The sequence below is a fragment of the Panthera uncia genome, assembly GCF_023721935.1.
Source record: "Panthera uncia isolate 11264 chromosome A3 unlocalized genomic scaffold, Puncia_PCG_1.0 HiC_scaffold_11, whole genome shotgun sequence".
Taxonomy (NCBI): domain Eukaryota; kingdom Metazoa; phylum Chordata; class Mammalia; order Carnivora; family Felidae; genus Panthera; species Panthera uncia.
This window is the reverse complement of record NW_026057578.1, coordinates 71,175,727-71,201,721: the sequence shown is the minus strand read 5'-3', so window position 1 is coordinate 71,201,721 and position 25,995 is coordinate 71,175,727. Positions and strand designations below refer to the sequence as shown.

Genomic DNA, 25,995 nt, shown 5'->3' with positions numbered 1-25,995 from the left:
GAACTCATCTAAAAAGCAAAGATTGAGTTAGTGCTAGAAATGTTCTAAGTAAAATAGCAAACAATGTAAGAAATATTTTTATATTCTAGGTACCCAAATGTCTTTGAATTAATTGTGTGTGTGTGTGTGTGTGTGTGTGTGTGTGTGTGTATGTGTAACTAGTACCAGGAGAAATGTTTTTAGATTTTTCACACTCTTAATTGTATATAGAGGGACTAAAAGTTTAAGAATAAAGAGGAAAATTTAAGGTTATAGGAGAACATTATCCTTAAATGGAAATTTTAATTATAGTAATAGTGATGATGTAATTACATTGGTCACTTACCGATCAGTGTGCATAATCTCATGCTCACTAACCCTTGAGAAGTTGCTATTATCCTGATTTTACAGACAAGGAAACTGAAGCCTAGAGAGGTTAAGTAATTCACCCAAGGTCACACAAGTCATACATGGTGGAACCAAAATCCAACCCTGCTTTGATCCCAGAGAATGACTATCTCATAGGGCCTCTCCTCTAAAAGTATTATATTTGTCAGTTATGTTCATTTTTATGCAAACCAAAATTGTTTTGTTTATAAATAATATAGCACAAAAATATGTCTCATAGCCCACCACTCATTAGAGACCACTCTTAAATTCTGGTGTATTTTAATTGTCTTTTTTTTTCATTTTCCCATTTATGTGAATTGAATTTCTTTAGTTTATTGATAACAGAAAAAGCAACTGTGAGGGCTTGTATGGTGATTCTGAAATTTGTCTACATTCCAAGGATTAGATTTTCATCTGAAGAAGGTAATTTATCCTGATTTATTCTGGCTTTTTATTGGTGGATTTAAAGGATCATGCCTGGGGAGAAGAGCATTTACTGCAGTTATTTGGAAGGTGTCTGCAGGCTTCTCTCTTCTCTCAGGACTTCTGGGGCATGCCTTGGCTGCCCCTCTGACGTCTGTTTCTGATAAGTGAGTTTCAGTCTCTAACAGCTCTGGGGAATTTTGTCGGCAGAGACCTGGTGAGATCATTTTGCTTTCCGCTGAGTTTCCTTTCTCTGTTTTTTTGGACTGTTCTGATGAGCATGACCCCGGAGCGTTCTGTAATACCTCTGTTCCCGTAGGAACTATTGGCCTACTCCCTGGTTTTATCTCTGTCTGCACAAAAGCTCCATGTCGCTGGAAAGGAAAACAAAGTTGACATTAACCAGGGCACGCAAGTTGCTGGAAGATGCAGCTGGGAACTCAGTTCATGTGTTAGCTCAAGTCCTGGCAAGGCAGGTACTTCTTTCTCTGCCTCTTCATTGGCTGTCACTTGACTCCAAAACCCAAGACAGCGGCATAATCATTATTAGTGAAACTTTTAAATCACTTATAACATAGGGCATGCCAGAAAATAAACGAGAAAGGAAACACAGAAAGTCAAAGAAGCAGAATCTCATTTCTCATTCTCAACAGTTCTATCAGTTGGATTGTTTAAGACCAGTCATATCAAATTCATTTCTTGCTCTATAGGGCAACTTGTGGTTCATAGACCTAAGGGTTTGTGACTGTATCCCAAATGCCTGTTAGTTTTCAACAAAAGACTTAAGGTGAAATATGAAAACAAACATTTGCAGTTGGAAAAAAATCCAGCAACTATTACATTGCTGTTTGGCTTTGTAAATCTTACATGCATTCCCCTGCCACACCCACATGAGCATATCCAAAAGCATATCAAACTGCTTTGATATTACCTCAAGTGAATGATTACAATAATTTAAACCAAACTCCAAAGACTGTGATCCAAAATTCTGACATCATTCCTTAGTTTTAACCATGGCATGTTGTTGAGATCTTATCCTATCAGCCATGCTAGTTTGTTTAAATAGACTTTTAGAAAGATGGTTATGACTTGAGAAGGCTTAACATTCTGCCATAAATCTGTCCCATCCTAAAATATTAAATAATTGATTCTGAATACTCACCTTTCCCGGGATGGGCTCATTGGGACTTTTCCTAGAATCGTATTGATGTAAATAAGAGATGTGTTCTATAAAATTCTTTTGAAGTTCTGCTGATGCTTCAGGAGAGGCAAGTGGAACTGAGCGAAAAAAAAGATTGTGTGAAGTCAGGACAAAAATTAGATTTGTATGTGGAAATATAATCAATATTCATAATCATGCTTTATCAACAATTGTAATAAAAGTAAATTCTTTTAGGTATGGATAAATATAATGGATGCATCATCCTTTCTCCATGAAAAGAACCAAATCAAAACAATCAACTTACCCCATATGTGAATTATTAAATTCTAAAACTAATATTAAATATTACTACTAAAATTCTAAAACTAATATTAATGCAATAATGGCTTTGAAAGTCTGTTAGAGGGGCCCTTGGGTGACTCAGTCAGTTAAGCATCTGACTTCAGCTCAGGTCATGATCTCATGGTTTGTGAGTTCAAGACCCACATTTGGATCTGCGCTGAAGTGCAGAACCTGCCTGGAATTCTCTCTCTCTCCCTTGCTCTCTGCCCCTCCCCCGCCAAAGTAAATAAATAAAACTTAAAAAAAAAAGTCTTTTAGATATGCTTCTTGCCCAGATACCAACCAAAATTTTAGGAAAAGTGTAAGTACAAATCATTTGTCAACTTATATTTTTACTACTGGAAAGGCTATGAGAAATTTATGCAGTTGTTGTTCCCAACTTAGCACTAACAGAATGAACTGGAAAACCCCAGGGCTGCTGTAGTGGTAGCTGAACACGTGATTCTTTTCATTTCCCATTGACAGACATTCTGAAAACTTGTAAGAGTGTTAAACCTTTTAAAAATCACTTTTAAATAATCTTTCTAGCTGGGTGAATGGTATATAGGGGGTTCTCTCTCTATTTTACATTTTTAATAACTCTTAAAATTCATTTTATTTTTACTTTTAGCACACAAGGTTATAAAAGGGTCACAGCAACTCTCAGTTTAGTGAGGTAAAATTATGTCAAGGAAAAATTAAAAATTTCTCCCTTTTATAAAAAATTGATACATAAGAGTCTATGTACACCTACCACATCTCTGGAATAACATTCAAGAAACTGATAAAGTGATAGCTACAGGGGGAGGGAATTAGGTGACTCGGGGACAGATGGGGATTCACTTTCACTGTATATACTTTTGTGCTATTTGAATTTTGTATCATATGCATGTGTGTTAACTGTTAAAAAATGAAATTTAATTTTTTAAAAATCTTGCCTTTAAAATTAGGGAGAATATATAAGAAGGAGAAATATGTTAGTAAATTCATACTTATTAAGCATTCATGAATTCAATTCAGAATTCAGACATTGATATAAACTAACTTTACTAGCAGGAATGAGGAGTCTTTAAGTATTTACATATTACATTATATGAAATGGCAATCTTTCCTCATTACCAGGGAAAAACTGCTAACTGATAATATTTTCTTGATTTCTTTTTTTTTTAAGTTTAGTTTTGAGAGAGAGAGAGAGAGAGAGAGAGAGCATGAATGGGGAGGAGCAGAGAGTGAGGGAGAGAAAGAATCCCAAGCAGGCTCCCCACTGTCAGCACAGAGCCCAATGCAGGGCTTAATCCCATGAACCATGAAATCACATCTTGAGCTGAAATCAAAAGTCAGATGCTCAACCCACTGAGCCAGCCAGGTGCCCCAATTTTCTTGATTTTTAATTGAAGTAAGTTACTCAAAATGCATTTCTTCTTAATCATTACCTTTTTTTTTTAGGATTTGTTAGTGCACTAAGGAACAGCAGGTGCCAAAGAGTTATTAAAAATGTGTGGGCAACTATGACATTGAGAAAATTCTAACCATAACTTACACATATTTTTTTTTCTACCAGTTGGGAAAAGACTACCAGGTTTTGGGTGAATGCCATGGTCCAGCTCACAGAACATTAGTGTTTTTAGAAACATAGTTTGATAACTTCTTGAAAAAAATGAAACAGCTCTAAATTCAGTGATTCATCAGGTGGGGTTAATGGAGTGTCCAAAGCATGGGCTTTGGGATATGATAGACATGTTCTTAAATTCTAGCCCTACCACATTTCCTAGTGGTGTACAAATCACTTACCTTCACTGAAATTCAATTCTCTCCTCTCTAAAATGCAGATAATAATATGATTCCAGAACTGAAAGATGCTGGATCAAATTAGAGAGGGTCTTGCATCTTGATGAAAGAGGAAACCATGAAAGGGAGAAGAAGCAGGACTGATGAACTATCAACTCTGAGAAACCCAAAGGCTTTAGTGGACTGGTGTGAAGGGTTGGTGGCAGCTTGGGCTGGATGGTAGGAAGGTCAGGTTTGGGTAAGAGAGAATAAGTGGGGAAGAGGTCTCAAAACCTGCTCTTGACTTCCCCCCACATTGCCTTGGGAAGATCATTGCTTGCCTCAGGGGCAAGAAACTGGTGGCAACTACCTAGCCATCTGTTGTCAACTTAGTAACATTCGAACAGGACAGAAATCCCTCCAGGTAAGGAGCTGACGAAAATGGGTGCATGCTGTCCTCTTAGGCGTTTGTTCTGCTACCATTCCCCAGAAACCATCAGTACTGGTAGGGTTGAAAACATTAAGAGATTGTCTTTTCTTGTGATGCCTCTTTATAAGAGTTTAAAGTAAGGGGGGGAGGTGTGGTGTTCTGACTAGAGAACTGGCCCAGTACAGGGACAGCAAATGGAAATGGTCAAAATTGGTTTTATGGGGTCTGACACTCTCCAGCTTCACCCTCCTTTTCTTTCCTTTAAATTCACTGGGAGGCACACAAAGCCAGACCCTAGTCCTTAGACTTTCCCCGCACAGGGCTGTTGACCCCTTGAGGAACATGACCTAAGATAAACTAGACAGACACTATAAAGAAAGACAACAAAATTTAAAACATATATTATGTGAGGCAGAGTAATTGGAACTGGTTCTCCAAGAATTTAAAATAAGCATAAAAAATATCCTCAAAGACACAGAAGGTATTATTAATATGAAGCAAGAAGAGGTCAATAAAAAGAATCATGTAAATATCAGAAATCAAAGAAAATGTAATAGCTAAATTAAAAAAGATGTGATCAATAAAGACTCATGAACTAGAAAGACAAACTCTCCCAAAGGTAGCAGCAAAGGATAAAGAAATTAAAATATAAAAGAATGGATGGTAGAATTCAGGAGACCTAAGTAAAGAAACAGAGGGAAGGAAATGGTTAAAGAAATAATGATGATAGGGGTACCTGGATGGCTCAGTCAGTGCAGCATGTGACTCTTGATCTCAGGTCATGAGTTCAAGCCCCACATTGGAGCCTATTTTTAAAAAATGATAAATATCCAAGAATTAAAGAAAGACCAAAGACCTCAGGTTGAAAGGGCTCACAAATTACCAAGCAGGGTGGCAGGTCCAGGAGTAAGTTGAGGCAAGTGAGACCCATGGGATGTAAAATTGAAGGAGGCATTTGCATAGTCCTGGGACTGAGTCCCTCATCAAGTTTTGCTCCCTGGGTCTCTCATTTGCCTCACTCTCCTCCCAATCCTGTAGGGTACATAAGGAAAAACTCACATCCAAGACCCTTTATAGAGAAATATAAGGTTATCTGGGGCAAAGAAAATTCTAAATGCTTTGAAAAAGAGAAGTAGATTACTTACAAAGGAGGAAAAAGCAGATCTATATTAAAATTCACAGCAACAATCTTGGACACAAGATAATAATTAATATTTTTAAAATGTTAAAGGGAAAAGAATTTCAAGCCTAGAATTTTTATATCCAACCAACCAGTCATTCAACTGTGAAGCCAAAATAAAAAAATATTGGGAGGCAAGTAAGTCCTCAGACTATTTCCCCATAAAACAGATCAACCTCAAAAAATTCCAAGAGGAAGAACAACTCAACTAAGAATAGAAATAAATCAAGGAGAGTACATAAGATAGAAGAAAATAACAAGTTTTTTTATTTCTTTAAAAAGACATGGACTAAATAACAAAAAAAATAAGTATACCCATAACAACTCAGAACTAAAATTCTACTGTTTATTAACATATTAATGGAGATACTGGAGAATATTTTATATATATATATATATATATATATATATATATATATATGAAAAAAGTAGTAAAATGATTGCAAAAGAAGAGTAAAAACTATCATTATTTGTAGGTAACATGATTACCTGAATAGATAAACCACTAGAATCAACAAAGTATGAGAGTAAGAATATGGGAAGGTAAGCAGTTAAGTGTATAAAAATCAAAACCATAATCTACTAGATAAGAAAACAAAAAATATGTTCTCTGTGGGAACAAAAACTGAACAATATCAAGGTTTTAGAAACTAACAACTAACTTGCAAGACATCCACAGAGAAAAAAATTTAACTCTCTTAAAGACATAAAAATAGAACTGAATAGGGGTGCCTGGGTGGCTCAGTTGGTTAAGTGTCCAACTTCGGCTCAGGTCATGATCTCACAGTTCGTGAGTTCAAGCCCTGCATGGGGCTTTGTGCTGACAGCTCAGAGCCTGGAGCCTGCTTTGGAGTCTGTGTCTCCCTCTCTTTCTGCTCCTCCCCTGCTTGTGCATCCTCTCTCTCTCTCTCAAAAATAAATAAACATTAAAAAAATTTTTTTTAGAAAGTCTGAATAGACTTTCCCATTCTGTTAGATAGGATGAGATAGTAGGTTACTATAAATGTGACCATTTTCCTAAATTACTCTATAATGTCAACACAACCCAATCAAAATTCTACCTGGATAGTTTGAAGAATGTCATAAAATCCAAAGTTTAAATGGAAAAATAAAAGTCCATAAATAGGTCAATTTTGAAAAGGAAAAGCAAAGAATGGGTATTTTCCTGATCATATATTAAGACAAGCTAAAAATTCAGAAAATTAAAATACATTAGTACTGATCCAAGTCCTAAAACTTAACCAAAGGAACATAATGGAGAGCTCAGAGGCAGACCCATAAGAGAACCGTAACATACAAGTAAGGAAGTCCAAAGCAACAAGGAAAACATGGATTGCTTAGTAGATGGCATCCAGGATACTTCTCCATGGAGAAAAATAGAATATCTCCTCTATTTAACACTGTTTAACATTTTTAACATAAAGACAGACTCTAGGATTAAAGACATACTTATGGAAGGTAAAATTATAAAAGCAAGGAAGAAAATGTAGAATATTTTTGTGACTTAAAGATAGGAAAACTCTTCATAAATACCCAATGCACAATCCAGAGGTGAAAAGTTGATAAAACTTGATTACATCAAGGTTTAGGACTCCTGTTCAGTGAACAGCATGCCAGACAAAAATAATAAATAGTGGAAACATTTTTAACCCAAACACTGAAAGGTATAGGACATCAGTGGGAATGGCAGAATAAGAGCCTTTGAAAAGCTGCTCCTCCATAATAGCAATGAGAATTCTGACAAAAAGAATCAAAATAAACTTCTCAGAACTCTGGAAATTATGGGCATCTGTGTGGCTCAGTTGGTTAAGCTTCTGACTCTGGATTTCAGCTGAGGTCATGATCTCATGGTTCGTGGGTTTGAGCCCCGCAACAGACTCTGCACTGACAGTGCAGAACCTGCTTGGGATTCAATCTCTCCACCCCTCCCCTGCATGCACTCTCTCTCTCTCAAAATAAATAAATAACTTAAGATGAAAAAACTCTAGATATTAACCAAAAGCTCACAACAACCCAAGGAGTATTTATTTAAGAAAAGTGACATTTTAACTTACCCAGTTTTCGTGCTTCTCTCCCCACCTCTACAGAACCCTTAAAAACAAAGAGCCTTGCAATGACAGCGAAACAATATTTAAAAATTAAAGGCTTAAGGAAAGAAATATTTTTCATTTGTAATATTAAATCTGGGATATTAATTTAAATCATAAGTAACTATAAATAACTCTTTCTATATACAAAGTCCCCTTTTAAATATTAAAAATCTTATCCTGAAACATATTACTCTCAAAGGATTAACAACTGGATTTCCTGCAGATTTGATGTAACAATAGGATCCAGAAGACAATGGAATAATATCCTCCAAGTACAAAAGGTAAATAACCACAAACCCAAAATTGTATACCCAGCTCTACTTTCGCTCATTAGAGTGAGGGCAATTTAAAGACATTTTCTGACAAAAGAAGAGTGAAGAGTTGGCTACTCCTACACTATCATGGGAAGAACAATTTAGGGATGTTGTGGTGGTCTGTTATATAGATAGCCATAGTTTATTGGTCTCCCATTACTCATATCCTGGTACAGTCCCCTTCTTGTGGATGTGGGCTGGACTTGAGATTAGGTTTAACCAGCAGGACGTGGCAAAAGTAACACTCTGTCAGTTCTAGGCTTAAACCTTAAGAAAGCCTTTCAGCTTCTGTTTCTGCATTTTTGAAAACCTTGAGCTGCTATGTAAGAAGTTCAGCTACCCTACTGGAGAACCCACATGGAGAGACCACATGTAGAAAGAGAGGCCTGGTCATTCCAGCCTCCTAACTGAATCTAGTCCTTAGATGACCTGCCAACTTAATGCAGCCACAGCAGTGCCCACCACCAAGATGAGCCAAAGAATTGCCCAGCTGAGCCTAGCCCAGATTACAGAATCATGAGTAAATAAAATGATGGTTGTCTGAGACAACTAAATTTGGGGGTGACTTGTTATGCAATTAAGCAACAGAAATACTTCAGAAGGAAGTCAATTAAGTCAATTATAATGACTTATCTTTTAAGTAGTGATCTAGAACCTCTCAGAATCTCAAAAATAACAACTTAAAAAAAAAAAACACTTCTTTATGGGGACTAATAAATAAAGGGAGAGGAAAGGAATCTGAGCTATCAGAGAAATTCCTTACCCAGACGTTATATCTATTAAAATTAGACATAACTACCATATGCATTTATGCATATATATGAGACTTTTAAACAAACCAACAATAGTAAAGAACATCTAAGTAGGAAAACATCAGAGAAGATATTCAAGTTCTTAGTGGTTATTCTACTTCAGAATTCAAATTGAACCCAAAGTAATTACTTAAAAGAAGCCTTGTTATATGAGGATTACGAAACATAAGGCAAAGTCCATGAAGAATGTTTGAAATCCCCTCTCTGTTTCTTGGAAACTTGATCTAATTAAAATAGAAAATTTCTAAACAAGGATCCACAAAACAAGTTGGTGTCTAGCCGTCTATATTTTATCAACAAAGCCAGGATTTATTCAAACACACAACTTAATCCTTGTATTGGTAGGAATGTAGCAGCTTTTACTTTGAGAAATCTTAACTTTTTGTGTCTGCTTAAAAAACATTCATCAGTAATATTTTTCTATCAGTAACTCCATTCTTCTAAATGGTATTTATTTTGATCTTATATAAAAATATTATTAATGTAAAAAATAACACTATAGATGTTCAAAATACAGTGAAAAAAACTTGAATGTATCTATGGCAAGAAATCATTAAGCTACACCTTGGGACAAATAAAGCAACACAAAATAAATCCTACTTTAGAAAATTATTTTTAATAATAATCTGAATTTCAATTAAGAAAAACATTAAAATAGCAAACGGTTGATAAACAGCCAAAGTTTCATTTAAGTGTAAATGACTTCCTTCACAAATTATATCAGCCTTCCAATTTATAAAGTTTTATTACAAAAAACCCAAAGTGAACACTTATTCTTACAGGGACTCAGATATGATGGAGCATAGCCATTTGTTGAAATGACCATGGATGGCGGCCAGGAAATTGTGTGGTAGTACAAGAATAAAGGGCACTTTCATTATCAGCACAAGATGACATTGCTGAAATGCCAAAGACCAAGCGTAATTAAGTGGGCTGATGGAACAGAATGACCAGGAGATGACTTTTAATTGGTATTATGCATGTTTACATACACACTTTCTATGTCTGTATGCGTTTATATATACATATATATATGCATATATATACATGCATATATATACGTATATATATGCAAATCTGGATTATACAAACTGGTATATATACACATTTTAAAATGCTAAACTAAAATAGTTTCTTTTAAAAACCCTTTTCACTAGTACCCAAACACCATCTAAAATATGAATAAATTGCAGGCCTATATTATAGTGTGTATGTTAGTTTAAATTACAGTATGTCTTTAGTTTAATCTGTTGAATAGTATGTAATTATCATTAATCAGTAAACATTTGTTGTGTCTGGGTATCGTACTATGATCTGGGAAACAGTAAAGAATTTGGCAATGAGAAATACCAATAAAAGAACTGAGAAACAGAAGAATGAGGAGAAGGAGGGGGGTGGTGAAGGGAGAGGGAGGGTGGGGAAAGGGAAAAGAGAGACTTCCACACCTGTTTTCAAAGCTAAATTCCAACTAAACACATAACTTAGTACAATGCAAAATTAATAATAGAAATAGCTTCCTTTGTTGTCTAGTATGTACCAACATAGCACATAGTACGTTGTGGTAGGCGCTTCACATATTTTTATTTCTCATAACAATCCTGCAAAGTAGGGATTATTATTCCCACTTCATGAACTGAGTAAATAAAATGATGAAATTTAAGTAATGAGTCTACAATTAAACCACTGTAAGTGCTAAATCAGTATTAAATTCTAAGAGAGTGACTGTTGGATGATGATAAAGTGACCATAATTTCCAGTTAAACATGGCAAATTCAAAATGTGCATTTCCCCCTATTTCCTCCCCAAACACCAGTACAATGATAGTAGAGACATTTAAAGAGCTTCAATCCTTCAAAAAAAAGAGAACCAAAGAAGAACAAAGATCTTAAATTTGGAAGCCGGAAAGCAGATGGTTAAGTGGCAATTAACTTGAGTAGACCACAAAAAGCTGGAAACTAAGTACTTATGGGGATGGGGTGGGGTCCCAGTAAGGCTCAGAAAATGCAGGTATTAGATATTTCAAGGGCAGGGATCACGGGATGTGGTACAAGGTGAAGTTGCAAAGAAAGGACTATCTGAGAAATTTCCAGATTTTTTGTTCCCCTCTCCAGGGAGAGATTTGGAGGATTCCACTCTGGGAAAATAGACTGGCTTGGCAGAACAGAACCACAGGTACTGACATTGGGGGCATCTCTTATGAAATGGCTGGGCCTTGCCTGGTCATTCTAGAACAAAGCCTAGCTCTCTGGTGACATCTTCTACCATGTCCCATACTGAACCAGAGTAGAAGCAACCACTCCTTATGAGAAAGAACAGGACTTGACTGGTTACTTAACCAAAAAAGTTAAAACAAAGACTCCTAGAAAATTATAAATACCAAACTTAGATACTAGTTATTCTCACCAGTTCATTCACCACATTTTTGTTGGAATGCCAATGCATTTCCTTTGCAGAAGTATCCATTGACTGGAATTGAACTTTGTGTTTCTGTCACAAACCACATCGCTAATATATCCTTTCTAGTTTGTTTCTTTAAAACAGATTGGAAAGTTAAAGACACATTTGAAATGAAATGTGTACAGAATCCTTTAAGATTTTAAAAAATTCACTCCAGCTCCTCTTATTTATAGTGATTTTGTCTACACCTAATTAGCACTTGCAAAAGTTAGGGACCTTTTGGCAAGGCTTTCCAAAGTATTCAACTTTGAGTGTTTTATAGAAAGTCTTCTAGTACTCAGATTTTGATTTATAAGAATATTAAATTATGGAAATACAATAACAAGTACACAGGCATAAATTGGTTTAGAAACAACCATGACTTTTAGAGAGCATTTTCTGCCTCCTTGGCCTGAGTTACATGCCCCTTCTCAAAATCCCCCATCATGATGTCATGAGCAATAGGAGACAGACTGATTCCATAGATTAGACTGACAGGTAGGCCATGGTGAGGAATTTGAAATTGATTCTACAAACCATGAGAAGTAACTGGAGGATCTAAGGGAGGAAAGTGATATCATGAGTGTTTTTAAAAGATCCTTCTAACAATGGTGTGGAAAACATTTTGGAGGAGAAAGAGAGGAAGCAGGGAAACAGAAGCTGTACGACATTGGTAAGAAGATTTGGAGTGTATTTTGGAGATAGAGGTGTCAAGATTTGCTGATGGATTGGATAGAGAGAGTAGAGAGTTTGGGGATGACTCCTAGGTTATCAAAACTTGAGGGGGAATAGAAGTGGGATTTATTGAAAAGATAGGTTTGAAGGGAGAAAATGAATGATTCTATTCTAGCCATCGTAAGTTTGAAAGGAGATGAGCTATCCAAGAAAGGATGTTAGGTGGGTGGCTAGATAGGAGTTCAAAGTTCAGCAGAAAGGCCAGAGCTAGAGAGATAAATTTGTTCTAGTTCTTTTGACTTCAACCTTAAGCTTCTGTTCCTTGATTCACCCGTTTAGGATAGTATCTTGAATACTCATGTTAAATAAGATATTAACACCTTTCTCTTATACTTCCCATCTTCTATCAACTGGATATGTGCTTTTCTTGGTAAGGCTAATAACACAATTCTGTTCTGTAACCACATTTAGTATTTCCATATTCTGTCTATATGATGCTAAAAGCTGAAAACTATGAAATAGTGTTTATGATATAATTATGTGAATTTTGTTCACTTAAGGGCCAAACATTGAGCTAGGACTACATTTCTTTCTCAGTGCGTTCAATACCTGGTGCCACTTGAAAAAGAATGGTTGTAGTATCAGTGTGAAATAAATCCTCTTTCCTAAGGAAAAAAATCTTTTCCCCTGAAAACTTTGAAGACCTAAATTCTGCTGTGCTTTTGCATCAGTGCTGCTTAATTCCATACTTATTTCTTAGATGGTGACTTATTTTTCTTTCTCTTTATGGGAATGGATAGAATCTTCTTTTTATAGTTGTTGCTTTTCAATTTCATAACGGTGTATAGTTTGTATCTTTTTCCTCTTCATACTTGGAAGCACTTTCTAGACTCTTCCAATGCCTCTCTTTTATATGGGGAAATTTTCCTATTGAGTCCAAATTGAATTCCAAATTGAGTTCAAATAGCAGTTATTTGCTATGTAACCTTCGACAATTTATCTAAACCCTGTGCTTGCTTTCTTCTCTGAAAATTGAGAGTATTAATAATATTACCATACTAATATATTCCAGAGGGCTGGTATGAGAATTGAATGAGGAAATATTTAGAAAGTTCCATAAAGTGCCTGGCAAATAGGATGTACTCAATGAATGTTATGTGTTGATAATCATCTCCACTTTCATTTTTTATTCTTTGCTTTTCTGGAGCTCCAGAAAAGTTGGACCTCCCAGACTGATACTCCATTTTACTTTTATTCTCTCATATTTTTCTTATTTTGTTGTTGTTGCTGTGGTTGTTTTATGCTCTGTGATAATTCCTTGACTTTACCCTGTAAACATTAAAAGAATAATTTTGCATAATTGTACTTTGGCTGTCCATTCTTAAACTAAGACTAGGATAGGAGATCAACTTGAATTACAAAAAAAATAACTGGTGTGGTAGTTGACATCTGGCTTAGACATTGGGCTCAACTAGTCTTAATGTTGGCATAGAGAAGAGTGTTCACGACTGGAGTGGTTATTTAAAAGACAGACTTTTGGGGTTCCTGGATGGCTGAGTTGATTAAGTATCCAACTTAGGCTCAGGTCATGATCTCACAGTTTGTGGATTTGAGCCCCGCGTCAGCTCTGTGCAGATAGCACAGATCCTCGGAGCCTGCTTCGGATTCTGTGTCTCCCTCTCTCTCTCTGCTCCTCTCCCACTCATGCTCTGTCTCTTCTCAAAAATAAATAAAAACATTTAAATTTTTAAAAAATAAATAAATAAAAGATAGACTTTTAAGTAACCCTTGGACTGTCCCCTTCCCCCTTCATTCTTGCCTTTTGCTATGCCTGTTGACTGAGCCTACAGCTACTTTGGGGTTTTGTCAGGCAGATTGGCTCTTTGCTGCATTTCCCTCTATATTTTCTAAGCTATTGCTTCTTTGCTCTCTTTAATCTATCAGCAAGTTTTCATTCCTTCCCACACCACAGAAAGTTCTTCTTTCCATTCTCTTCATCTTTATGGGTTGATTGCTTTGTTGTCATTGAATAGACTCTTGGGAGGTGGGAGACTTAGATTTTTGTGTTCAGTCTGCCATCTTGAATCACAAGTGAAAACTTCATTACCTTTCTAAAGGACAGACCATGTTACAGATTATCTAACAGTTCTCTCCATTAACTACCATCCTTGAGGTGGAAATCATGCTGAATATGACTATTTTCCAATATCCTGACCTTCAGTCTATCTGCCCTTTGTATCTTAACTACACTGGCCAGATCACAGAGGCTAAAATAGGCCTGTTGACTACTAAAAGTAATCCTTTGTTGTCTACTGTCATGTTCAGAAAATTATTTGAAGTTTAGCTTATGAACTTTTATATTGTTTTGACTTGGTCTTGCATTTCTTTAACATTTACTAAATCTACTTCAGCAGTAGAGATGACTAAGACATATGGTAGGAAACAGATACCACTTGACTAAATGTGAAAGATTTAGGTTATTGTTATGATACTGTCAGGTAAATAACTTTTATATCTGACAATGTTTTAGTGGTCCATGTTAATAGTATTTCCTACAATGTGTGGTGGGATACTAGTCCTGTGAAATAATCTCTTGGAAAAAGAGTGAGGTGGTCAGTAAGTGGGGAAAACATAGCATTCTTTATTCTTTTTCTTGGAATGAATGCATTATGCTTATGTTTACAATAAGAGTTTTAAGAGTTCTGTGGTTTAAAAAGATCTGTTCAACTTTATAAATTTAGTTTTTGCCTCCACAGCAGTCATCTCTACACGTGTTGGGTTTTTCTTTCATTTAGTTTTGTTCAGGAGGTGCCAGTATATGTAATGCATTTTAATTTGAGAGCGGAATAACCTCAGAGAGTGGGAAAGAGGTTTTATCATAGCTAACCTTACCTATTCCACAAGAAGGCTTTTGCAACTTGCTGTGTTTGACTGGCAAAACCAATGGACATGTTGGTTTTTGAAAGTCACTCCTCTGGGTGCTCTTAGTGTCATAAGGTGGTTGGAAGGGGTGTTCCATTCCTTTACTGTGCGACCACCAGTCACCCTTTAAGGGAAAAAAATTGGAAACACAAAATTGGATACTGTAGAACATTTTCATGTGCTGCTTGATATCTGTGAAAATTTAGTAATTCAATCCAATAAGCTTTTGGATATTCTAGTACGAAATGGAATTCTGAAATCTAGGAATAAGTATATTTTTTCAAGGACTTAAATTTTTAAATGGTACTTAAAAGTGAATTATCATGTACTTTTAGCTAAAATATAGCTACTAAATTCTTAAGGTACTTTCTATCAACAGATGGAGTGGTAAAAATCAACCAAGTAGTTATATTTCTATATGTTGTACTACCATTTTATTATATATATGTATATACATGTGTATATATGATTTAATCTAAAAATTATGTTCTATACTTTTCATTATGAAAGTACAAATAATGTATTATCATCTAAGATGGTGGTTTTCATAGTTTTTAGTCTGTGATCAACAGCATGAAATATACCTCATATCATATAAGAGCACACAATGCATACACATACATAAAACTAAGTTTTACAAGACAACACTTATTCTTACTATATGCTTGACTATTTCTCTATTTTATCGTTTGTCTCTTCTATTTCATTTCACAATGCTAGTTGCAACCCACATTGATTTATAATTCACTAATGCCTCAGTTTGAAAAAAACTTTGTTCAAAGGAAAAATACCTCCAATGTTACTGAATCTTTGATGGTAAAACCTGCCTTAGGTACCCAGGAAAGGGAGAATTGATCGATTCTCCATTAGTACATATTACAATCTGATCTCTTAGAAGTTGTGAAAACAGTGAGGGGAACCGTTACTCCACTTAATGCTAACTAAATATGTATTTTTTAAATCTAGTTGATCAGTTAGGCCCGAGACAACCTTGAGAGAAAACAACTGTGACAACCAGGAGTTCTTGGATATTATTAGACAACAAAAGTAACTTTGGGTATAATCAGACACCTACCTTGGGCTTTGAGGAAAGAGATCAGGCTTTTAAAAAATCAACCATGATGTTATAGTCAGAGGCTTTAAAAATATGATTCAAGGGGGATGAATATGAGATTCAAATAAGTAAAATTCTGACAGTGCAATTGAAGCTACATTGATATAAAAAGTAAGAGGCATTTGAAAACATCTATCTGGCTCCATAGGGAGTCAGCTCCCAGCTTAGTTTCTAAAAAGACAGGCATGTGTAAAAGAGGTACACAGTATCAAATTTTAAAAAATAATAATTTCATGGAGTCAACTTGTCAGGAGATTGTCAAGAAGCTTAGATAGAAGAAATTCATGAAATATGCTAAAGGCAGCAAAAAATAGGGTTTTCTGTGAGAAAAAAATCTGTTACATCAAAAAAATCACAGAAGGACTAAGAATTTGGAGAAGAGTACACAGTTCAGAGCTGAAAGTCAGAGCTACTCAACTTTAGGTTCTTCGTTAAGTGAATTATCCTCAAACTGAAAAAGACAGGATGAACGGGGACCTAAGAGGGAACTGAGCCCTGACTAATTAAAGAGAGAGCTAGACCTCCCTTGGCAACTTTAAATGAGTGCCGGTTTTTAGGCCAATAACAAATTGTAACCAGGGGTAATGAATAAGATTGCAGAGATCAAAGAAATTTAGGAAGTAGGGAATTTTGGAGACTAGGAGAGATGGGCTAATACCTCATTTTTCAGAAAGAGCTGAAAGGTGAATTATCAAAATTAAGACTACTTGATGTCGATCCTGGGAATTCTAGAACAGATTACTAAACAGATGGTGTCTTCTCACTATCTGGCTGAAAATAGTCACATCTAACTGTTGTCAGAATGCCTGCTTCTTGCAGCCCTCCTCCACTGCACAATTATCATAGTGCTTATTATGCCCCGAGGTCTAAAATTTATAGGCCTTCTCTCCCTTAGCCTTGTCATGATTCTGCAAGTAGATATACCCACTTTACAGATGAGAAAACTTTTGGGAGATTAACTTCCCCAAAGTGTATCCCTAGCAGGCAGCACAGCTGTCCAAGTCAGACCCCTGCCCCCATCTCTGCATGCCTCTAACTTCTGTGCTACACTGCTTTATCAAATCTTCTGTAGAGGGGTGCCTGGGTGGCTCAGTCAGTAGAGTGTGCAACTCTTGATTTTGGCATGGGTCATGATCCGAGGGTCGTGGGATCAAGCCCTGCATAGGGCTCTGTGCTGAGAATGGAACCTGCTTAAGATTCTCCCTCTGCCCCTCCATTGCACGTGCACTCTAATGCGCTCCCTCTCTCTCGCTCTAAAAAAAAAAAAAAAAAAAAAGCTGTAGCATGCAAAGCCAGATAAGCACACACCTACCTAACTTATTTGAGAAGTGACAATGTAATAATAAAGAGATTTTAAGTAAGTATCTTGAGAAAGATCTTCTGTAAAAAGGTTTTAAGGAGCACACTGTGTATTATCTTCTTTTGTTGATCAGGGATTTATTTTACTAATACCCAGGTTACTGGATAACTGACTCTGGGAAAAACAAACTGCTAGGACATGCCTGGAAGCATTCAATCATTTCTTGAACAAGAGTATAATGCAAAAGTTCTCCTTAAAGCATGAACTTTAGAACTTTGCCAAAATGGTCTCTTTAGTTTCACAAAATATAAAGCAAAGAATGAACAATGGCTTCCAAAGTGTGACTGATGATTTGAAGACCTCAGAGTTGGTGGAGGTATTCTGATTAGTGTCATAAATTGGATGAATCTTCACTTCAGCAGAAGGAAATCCTACAGTTCAAAAAAATGCTGTTTTTCTCTTTTCTATTTCTGGAGAGCCTGCCCTTTGCCTGAAAAGTCTGGTTTGTTCCTGGAAGAGAGAGAGTGTGTATGGGCCCATGCACATGTGCATACCATTTTGGTCCAACATTTGCTCATAAGAGATTATAAGATTAAAGGGATAGGTGGAAGCTTGTTTTTTTTCCCCCCTTTGCCTCACGCTGAAGTAAAAGACTAATAAAAATTTACTGCTCTGTGGACCATCACTTGAAATGGATGGTGAGGGGTTGACATGAGTTATTTATGATGAAACAAGGCAAACCAGGAAAAATCCTCTACTGTGATTGCTTTGTCTGAACTTCAGGGGTCAGTCCATCTTTTGTGGATTGCGGAAGGGGTTTTGCCTAACAGGATAGCTGCTGTCAGTTCAAAACTTTGAATACACTCTGTCTCAAAAATAAATTTTAAAAAAAAAAAAAAAAAAAAAAAAAAAAAAAAAACTTTGAATACAGAGAAAGGAGGATGTCTTCCCTTCTAGCCCAAGGCCTGCCTCCTTTGCCACCCCAGGATCACAGTCATTGGAGCTCCATGGTAAGGAGACATCTGGAGATTCCTGAGGAGAGGGCTCCCATTAATCCCCACCCCTGGAAGGCCTGTTGGCCATTACACTGTGAGCTCCTTAGCCACCTTGGAAACCAATGTGGGACAATCTTTGTTATATTACTGCTATCCCTAAGCCTTCAGAAGTGCATTAGGAGACACTAATTACTTTTCATTCTTTGGGAAATTAAGGGAGAATCTTTGGGGAAGAAGCAGTAAAAGCAATCGGGGCACCCTGGAGAAGCCGGTTAAGAGAATGCAAGAGGTGGGGAGCAGACCTCCACAGCAGCAGTGTGGCAAAGATGGCTGCTCATAAGAGATCACAAAATCGCGCTTCATGGGTTCCTAGGGAAATGCAGACTTCTGACAGCAGCTTTTAGAGAATCACACGCTTTCTTGGTAGAGTTCAATGGCTTTAACAAAATGAAGCGCTATGGGAAACACTGGGAGTTACACCGTAGCTATGTTCTTCTCCATTTTGCTGTGGAGACCCGGAGTGCTGACAATACCTCTTTTTAAGCAGGTCATGTCACCGATAAAAGTTATTCCTGAATTGTGTTTTTGGGATACCAGTTCTGTTAGCGTATTAATAGGTGTTATATACAAGATTCCAAAGTTAGATAAATTAGGGAAATATTGGGAGAAGTAAAGTTAAATAAGTTTATCACAGGATTTCTTAGAGCCTTTATGTACAAATGTGATTTGTAAAGTTTTAAGATCTAAAAATTCAGCTTTTCCAAAATGTATTTGACTTTGGAATTTTATTTTGTTGAGTACATAGGCAGGGCTAATGCTCTGAAACATACACTTTGAAAATAATAACTAGCATAATCTCTTAAAATACCAATACATATATTTTTAATGTTTATCTTTTGAGAGACAGAGACAGAGTGTGAGTGGGGGGAGGGAAAGACAGAGAGGGAGACACAGAATCTGAAGCAGGCTCCAGGCTGTTAGCTGTCAGCACAGAGCCCGACGTGGGGCTCGAACTCAAGAACTGTGAGATCATGACCTGAGCCGAAGTCGGAAGCTTAACTGACTGAGCTACCAAGGGCCACTAAAATACCAATATTTAAAAACACAAGACCACCAAACTGTTTTCTTTGAAAGTGATTGAGCCACAGCTCCTTTTTACTTTTTCTGGCAGCTCCAATTTTATGTCCCTAGGTCGAACAGTGTGATTGTTTCATTTAAATATCTTGTAAATAAGTAAAATCAACCAACCTGGTGTTAGGTTCGTAAGATATTATCTTAGCAAAATACATAAGACAGCAGTCCATTTAAACATTAGACAACTTTATTTTCTTCATCTTTGTTTTAAAGCCAGTACTACTACGAACCAGTTAATTAAAAACAAACAAAAAACAGCTAACCTTTAAGAAGAAACTTGTCATCTTAAATAAAGGAACAAAGTGTACAGATCTGTGAAACGAGCATTACTCAAGTATGTGGAATTGAGTACACTTAAGGTTCTTATTCTGTTTTTTAAATAGGACCATTGCCTTCACTCCATGCCCAAATCACATTCACTCTTAATTCTGGGATACACCTTCATTCTTCCTTTGTACCTCCTCACTCATACCCAGGAGCAGTCTTTCCTATGAATCCTCTTCCTTCCTTTAACGCTACCTCTACCCTCTCTTACAGGCCTCTGACTCATGTAGCCTTTAGCACCAAATAACAAGAATCCTAATACTCTGCTGCTCTGTTGCCCAATCTTGACAGCAGCTTCCAAGACACCTACAAACTAGGAGTAAGAGAAAAGTAGTTGGATTAATTTTTGAGATTTTTACATTTTATATCTCTCTTCTCAAACCGACTTCTTTTCTTAGTACCTCCAAGGTAAGGATGGGTTCAGTTAACAGCTGGGTTTTAATTCAGCCCTGAATAAAAAAGCTCAGGAGAGTCTTTCATTAACTTGGTAAGAAACATGGGAACTTCACTAACCTGGATTTATGCACTAGACTTATTTCCCCAGTGTAGGCCTGGACTATGAATATCTTTAAATCCCAAATTGCTTGTTTATAAAACAAAATAGCCTTAAAACTGCCCATGTAAAGATTTAGTACATGACATTAAAGCATATTTGACTACAGAAATTCCTGCCCCAAGAAGATCTCCCATTCACATACAGTGTCCTGGCATGCCATGTATTTTATGACAAGAATATTTGATGTTACAGAGGTGAAGACAGGTCATTAAAAGAAATCTCCATTTAAGTTGTAAGTTAAATCACAACTGCATATAAACTTAAATGACAAAAGGAACTTTGCAGGTATGATGTTTAGCTTTCCCAAATTAAACATTTTGGGAAGAGGACATTACCAGGATTATCTAGGTGGGCCCTATGCAATCACAAGGATCTTTGGCAGAAGGAGGCAGGAGAATCAGAGAGATTTGAAGATGTCATGCTACTGGCTTTGAAGAGGAAGGGGCCATGAGCCAAGGAATGCAGGCAGCTTCTAGAAGCTGGAAAAGGCAAGGAACTGGATTTTCCCTTAGGTCTTCCAGAAGGAACCGGCCCTGCTTATAGCCAATGAGACTAAATTTGGACTTCTGAGCTCAAGAAATGTTGAGAATAAACTGGTGTTGCTTTAAACTAGTGTTTAAATTTGTGGTAATCTGTAACATCAGTAACAGAAACTAATACAAAAAATTATACCTCAACAAGCCTAACTTAGAGAAAAAAGATAATGGAATATATTTAGTATAACAGTGAATAAAAGTGTGTTTTGACTAAACCAACAGTCCAGGGTCAGAAACACAACTGTAACATTGTAATGTATCTCAGATATCTTCATTTACTTCTTTGTGGTATGTTATCCAATAGTACCTCTTAGAAACTATCACACAGATTAAAGTATATAACTTATATAATTTATATAAACACTTAGCTCATCCCTAGCACTTCATACACTTTAAATAAATGGTAGCTATTATTTTATACAGAGTATCATGGGAAATTTTTATCTTAGAATATGTGACACAAATACAATATTATCGATTTCTTCAGTATCTGCCAAGCACTACTAAGTAGCTATAATCTGACCCAATCTAGAAAAACAATTATTTGGATTCCTTCCTTATTTATATATTGTTTGTATGTGACAGTTAGCTGTAAGAATAGTCCCAGGTTACTGCTTTTAACTACTGGATTATAAGAAGTATTAGTCTGAGCTATGTCACATCCTTTACGTAGTCTGTGACTAAATTATCCTGCAAAACAGCTTCTGAATCTAAATCTGTATTTGTATATAAGGAACATCCATCCAACCTGTTTTTCTGGCCCTTTTTGGGGATCTATGTAAGGAACTGGTTCATTCAATGTTCTTGCATTTGTATGAATGAATTTTGCATAATATACACGTCCTCTCCCGACACATGGTTTTGAACGTTGTACACTTTTCCCGGGTTTTTCGTCATATTTGATTTCTTCTTTTTTTTCAGTTACATACTCTATACCAGCATCTTCTATTTTTTTATGCTGTCTGAAAAACAGAATTAAATAGTAAATAATTTATCCCAGTGAGCATTTCCATACTGTGTCGTAACTGTATAAAATAAAATTTAAATATATTTCGAGTATCAGTCAAGACAACTTAGGTTTTATTAATAGTTATAAGGGAGTATTAAAATATGGACGGGTATCTTTTCATTTCAGTTCATGTAAGAGATAAAGGGATTTGTGTTATTAATGATTATTCATAACAATATACCAGTGCAGCATACAGACTTGGATTTGCTTGGAGTAAAGAATGAATAGTGATTTGATAACGTTACAGATCATGTTTGCAGTTTCATTCATGTAGCTAAGTTACATGCTAATCTTAATTCATCTTCTTTAAAAGTTACTTAGTAAAAATCAGTTACCCAGACAAGGACAGCTTTTTAACTTTAAAAGTTCACTTGGCAAACCTATAAAAGCTACAAACGACCACTATAATTTATCTTTTCAGGAAAAGAGCACTGTATAGAGATCAGATCAGTCAATTCAATCTCATCACTTTTTGCTTTTAATAACTACACTGGTACCAAAAAAATGAACGTTATTGAATTTTTAAATGTTAAAAAATGTTTAGAAAGAATTTATAGAATTTTTCTCCTTTGAAATAAAGAGTGATAGACATTATAAAAGGCAGTAATTTAAAATCTCACATACTGGGAAAATAAATGGTAAGGATGAAATAGATGAATGTGAATACTTTTTTACATAAAAGCATTTAAACTCAAAGCCCTGACCCATGGAAGATGAATAAATAGGATTCCAAACTTACAGAGAAAGTCAGTAATTCTGCTTAGTCTTGGCCCTTAAAATATAACCTCTACCTTAACTTCAAACCAAGGCTGGGTCCATCTTTTCAATTAAAATCCCCAGATGAAGAGGCACTTGGGTGGCTCAGTTGGTTGAACCTCGGACTCTTGATTTCAGCTCAGGTTATGACCTCACAGTTGGTGGGACTGAGCCCCGGGTGGGGCTGCATGCTGACAGTGCAGAGCCTGCTTGGGATTCTCTCTCTCTGTCTCTCTCTCTCTCTCAAAAATAAATAAACTAAAAAACAAAAACAAAACACCAAATAGCTTTGCATTGCATTTACAGTGAATATTACTTCCTTATCATAGCTCTGAGGCCATGTGACCCAGCTCCCCAACTAATCTCTTCAAAGGCACTCAGACCTCTCTCCCCTCTCTTCTCCAGACTGCCGCCTACTTTCAGTTCTTGGAAGCACAAGTTTTCCCCCCTCAGGGCATTTGCACACACTCTCCCCTCTGCCTGGGCAACTCTTTCCCAGCTCCCTGCAGGACTGGTCCATTATCAATCAGGTCTCAGCTTATGAGCCATCTCCTCAGAGGATTTTCCTAGATTTCCTGCTTCCTGCCCTATGTAGTCTCTATTTTAGTACTTTCTTTCATAACACAATTTATAATTTATGTACCTAGATTTTTATTTGTTTGTGGTAAGCACTATAAATATCCTTTACTAATCAGTAAGCTCCATGAAGGTGAAAAGACTGTTTCATTCATCATTACATAGCCACCTATGAGGGGAAGCATCCTGTTCATCACAGGTAAATGGACTGCCATGATAATATTTGCATATTTTTGGTGCATCTGTATTTTGTTTTATTTTTGATGTTTATTTATTTATTTTGAGAGAGAGAGAAGGAGATAGAATTCCAAGCAGGCTCAGAGCCTGACTCGGCTTGATTCTAGGAACCAAGTGATCATGACCTGAGCCAAAACCAAGAGTCCGATGCTTAACCGAATGAGCCACCCAGGCGCCCCAACTGGAATTGTTTTTCAGTCTGGCTGAGTGTAGCTGTATACTCCCAACCCCCACTCCAATACACATACAAACAATATTCAGCACCCTTGGATTCTAGTTCCCTGAATCCCAACAAAAATTGCCCTCTTTAAAGGGTCTGGAAAAATTGATTACTGATAAAGTGTAAATAATTTATAAGGCTTTTTCTATTACCTTTCCAGAGACAGAAGTATTTGTTTAAAGGTCATGATTGATTTATTATAGACTTCTGATGTCAGTTTTTTCTATCTGCTTCTCATGGTTGTAACTCAGCAGTACACCTGTATTGCCATCAGGTCCTTGAACAAAGGACTGTGGCTACATGCTTACATATGTATGCATTCGTTCAATTAAAGTATTTGTGATGTGAGTAGCTATAGATTAACACATAAACATGAACTATATGATTTTGTAGTAATTTCTTACCAGAAGGAAACACAAAAACACTAATGGGCAGTGAAGAAAGACCTGGGTTGGAATCCCAACTCTGCCATTTACTATCTGAGCTTTGGTTTCCTCATTTGCATGGTAAGGGAAAGAATACCTATTATGAGAGATGTGACAATAACGTTGAATAAGTCATTCTTTCAACAGGTATTTATTGACTTATGTGCTGTTCACAGCACCGAGGATAAAGGAATAACAAAACAAAACTTCCTGCCCTCACAGAGCTTACATTCTAGTGAGGGAAGGCAGATGAGAAAGCAAATAAGTAAAACATACAGTCTTTTAGATGGCATTAAGTGCTAAGGACACCAATAAAGCAGGGAATGGGGAAAAGGAGTGTATGTATGTGGGAGAGAGCCTGCATTTTTAGACAGGGTGGAGGCTGCATTATGAAGGTGGCAACTGAAAAAAGGAAAGAGGGGAACAAGCTAAGAGGATATTTGAGGAAGAGCATTCTAGCAGAGTGAAATGTAATTGCCAAAATACTGCAGCAGAAGCACCTGTCCTTCTCGAAGGTGGTGCTTCTCGAAGTGTGGTCTCAGGAGTAGCTGTATTGACATAAATTGTTACCTTGTTAGAAGTACAAATTCACTGGCCCCATCCCAACCTGAGGCAGGTTTCCTGGGAAACTGTTTTAACCAGCTCTCCAGGAGATTCTTATATAGGTTAAAGTTTGGGAACCATTGTTTAGTGACAAACATAGAGCAAATACTCCTGGCTCCATGTCATATTAAGCTGTAACACCTTGGTCAATAGTTTTCAGAATCTATGGTACATCAGAATCACCTGGAGGTCTTGTTAAAATCCAGATTGTTGTGCTCAACCCCAAATTTCAGATTCAGTAAGTCTGTGGTGGGGAGCCTGCAAGGATATACTTTAAAAAAATGTTTTTAAATGTTTTTATTTATTTTTGAGACAGACAGAGCATGAGCAGGAGAGGGGCAGAGAGAGAGGGAGACACAGAATCCGAAGCAGGCTCCAGGCTCTGAGCTGTCAGCACACAGCCCAATGTGGAGCTCGAATTCACAGACGGTTGAGATCATGACCTGAGCCGAAGTCAGACGCTTAACAACTGAGCCACCCAGGTGCCCCTAGGATATGCATTTCTAATCGCTTCTCAGTTGATGCTGATGTGGCTGGAGGACCACACTTGAGAATCACTGCAGATGACAGCATGGAGGCCTATGTGCTGGAGCAGACTGGAGTCAGAGGATAAGCAGCAGAAAAGACCAAATAAAGGAAGAGGGGCAGTTGTGCAGGTCCCATAGGCTACAGCAGAGGCCTTAGCTTTCATTCTGCAATGGCCAATGGAGAAGAGTGATCTAACTTGCGTTGTAAAAAAGACCAGACTACTGTGTTGAGGACGCTGCAGAGGCAAGGAGAGCAGCAGAGACATTACAACATCCCGGTAAGAGATGCTAGCAGTAGTTGGGCCAGGGTGGGGATGATAGTGGAGGTGGTGGATTCTGGATATATCTTAAAGATAAGGCCTACAGAATTTGCTAATAATTTAGTTGTGGGGTATGAGAAGGAGTGGATGATTCGACAGGACTTGAAGAATTTTAGGCTAGGTAATGCATGTAAGGTGCCTGACACACAGTGGGTGCCCAGTAAACAGCGTGTTTTAAAAAGTATCACTGTCAGCGCTCAACTACTAGAAAGGAGAGGTGGGATGGAAGAGGAAAAGCTTTGATGGCCTGAGAACCACCCCCCCCCACCCCCTTCGGGTCTCACTTCACCGTCCCCTAAGGAGGGAAATATTTTTTGTAAGGGGAAATAGAAAACCAAACCCCAGCACTTACTGCCGCTTATCCTCCTTTCCCTCCATGGGCTCCCACGGCCTGACACGAGGCAGCGAGGAGCCTCACGCGAAGATCAGGCACTAAGCCCTGCTAGGAAAGAGGTGCGTGGA

General features: G+C 37.0%; 1 protein-coding gene across 1 annotated transcript; it reads right to left on the bottom strand.

Moving 5' to 3' along the window:
* Nucleotides 1–618: 618 nt before the first annotated feature.
* On the bottom strand, nucleotides 619–25,995 carry CA3H2orf73 (chromosome A3 C2orf73 homolog). Its single transcript, XM_049650256.1, has 5 exons — nucleotides 25,886–25,995; nucleotides 21,609–21,822; nucleotides 14,872–15,025; nucleotides 1,955–2,070; nucleotides 619–1,166 (listed from the first exon to the last, which is right to left on the bottom strand). The coding sequence occupies exons 1-5, from the start codon at nucleotides 25,909–25,911 to the stop codon at nucleotides 798–800; spliced, it is 879 nt and encodes a 292-aa protein (XP_049506213.1). The 5' UTR covers nucleotides 25,912–25,995; the 3' UTR covers nucleotides 619–797.

Coding starts and splice junctions, on each gene's coding strand:
- CA3H2orf73 (XM_049650256.1), bottom strand. CDS start 25,911: ATGGAGGGAAAGGAGGATAAGCGGCA. Junction 21,823..25,885: donor GGAAAGGAGGATAAGCGGCA/GTAAGTGCTGGG, acceptor TCTGTTTTTCAG/ACAGCATAAAAAAATAGAAG. Junction 15,026..21,608: donor AAAAAGGGCCAGAAAAACAG/GTTGGATGGATG, acceptor TTTCCCTTAAAG/GGTGACTGGTGGTCGCACAG.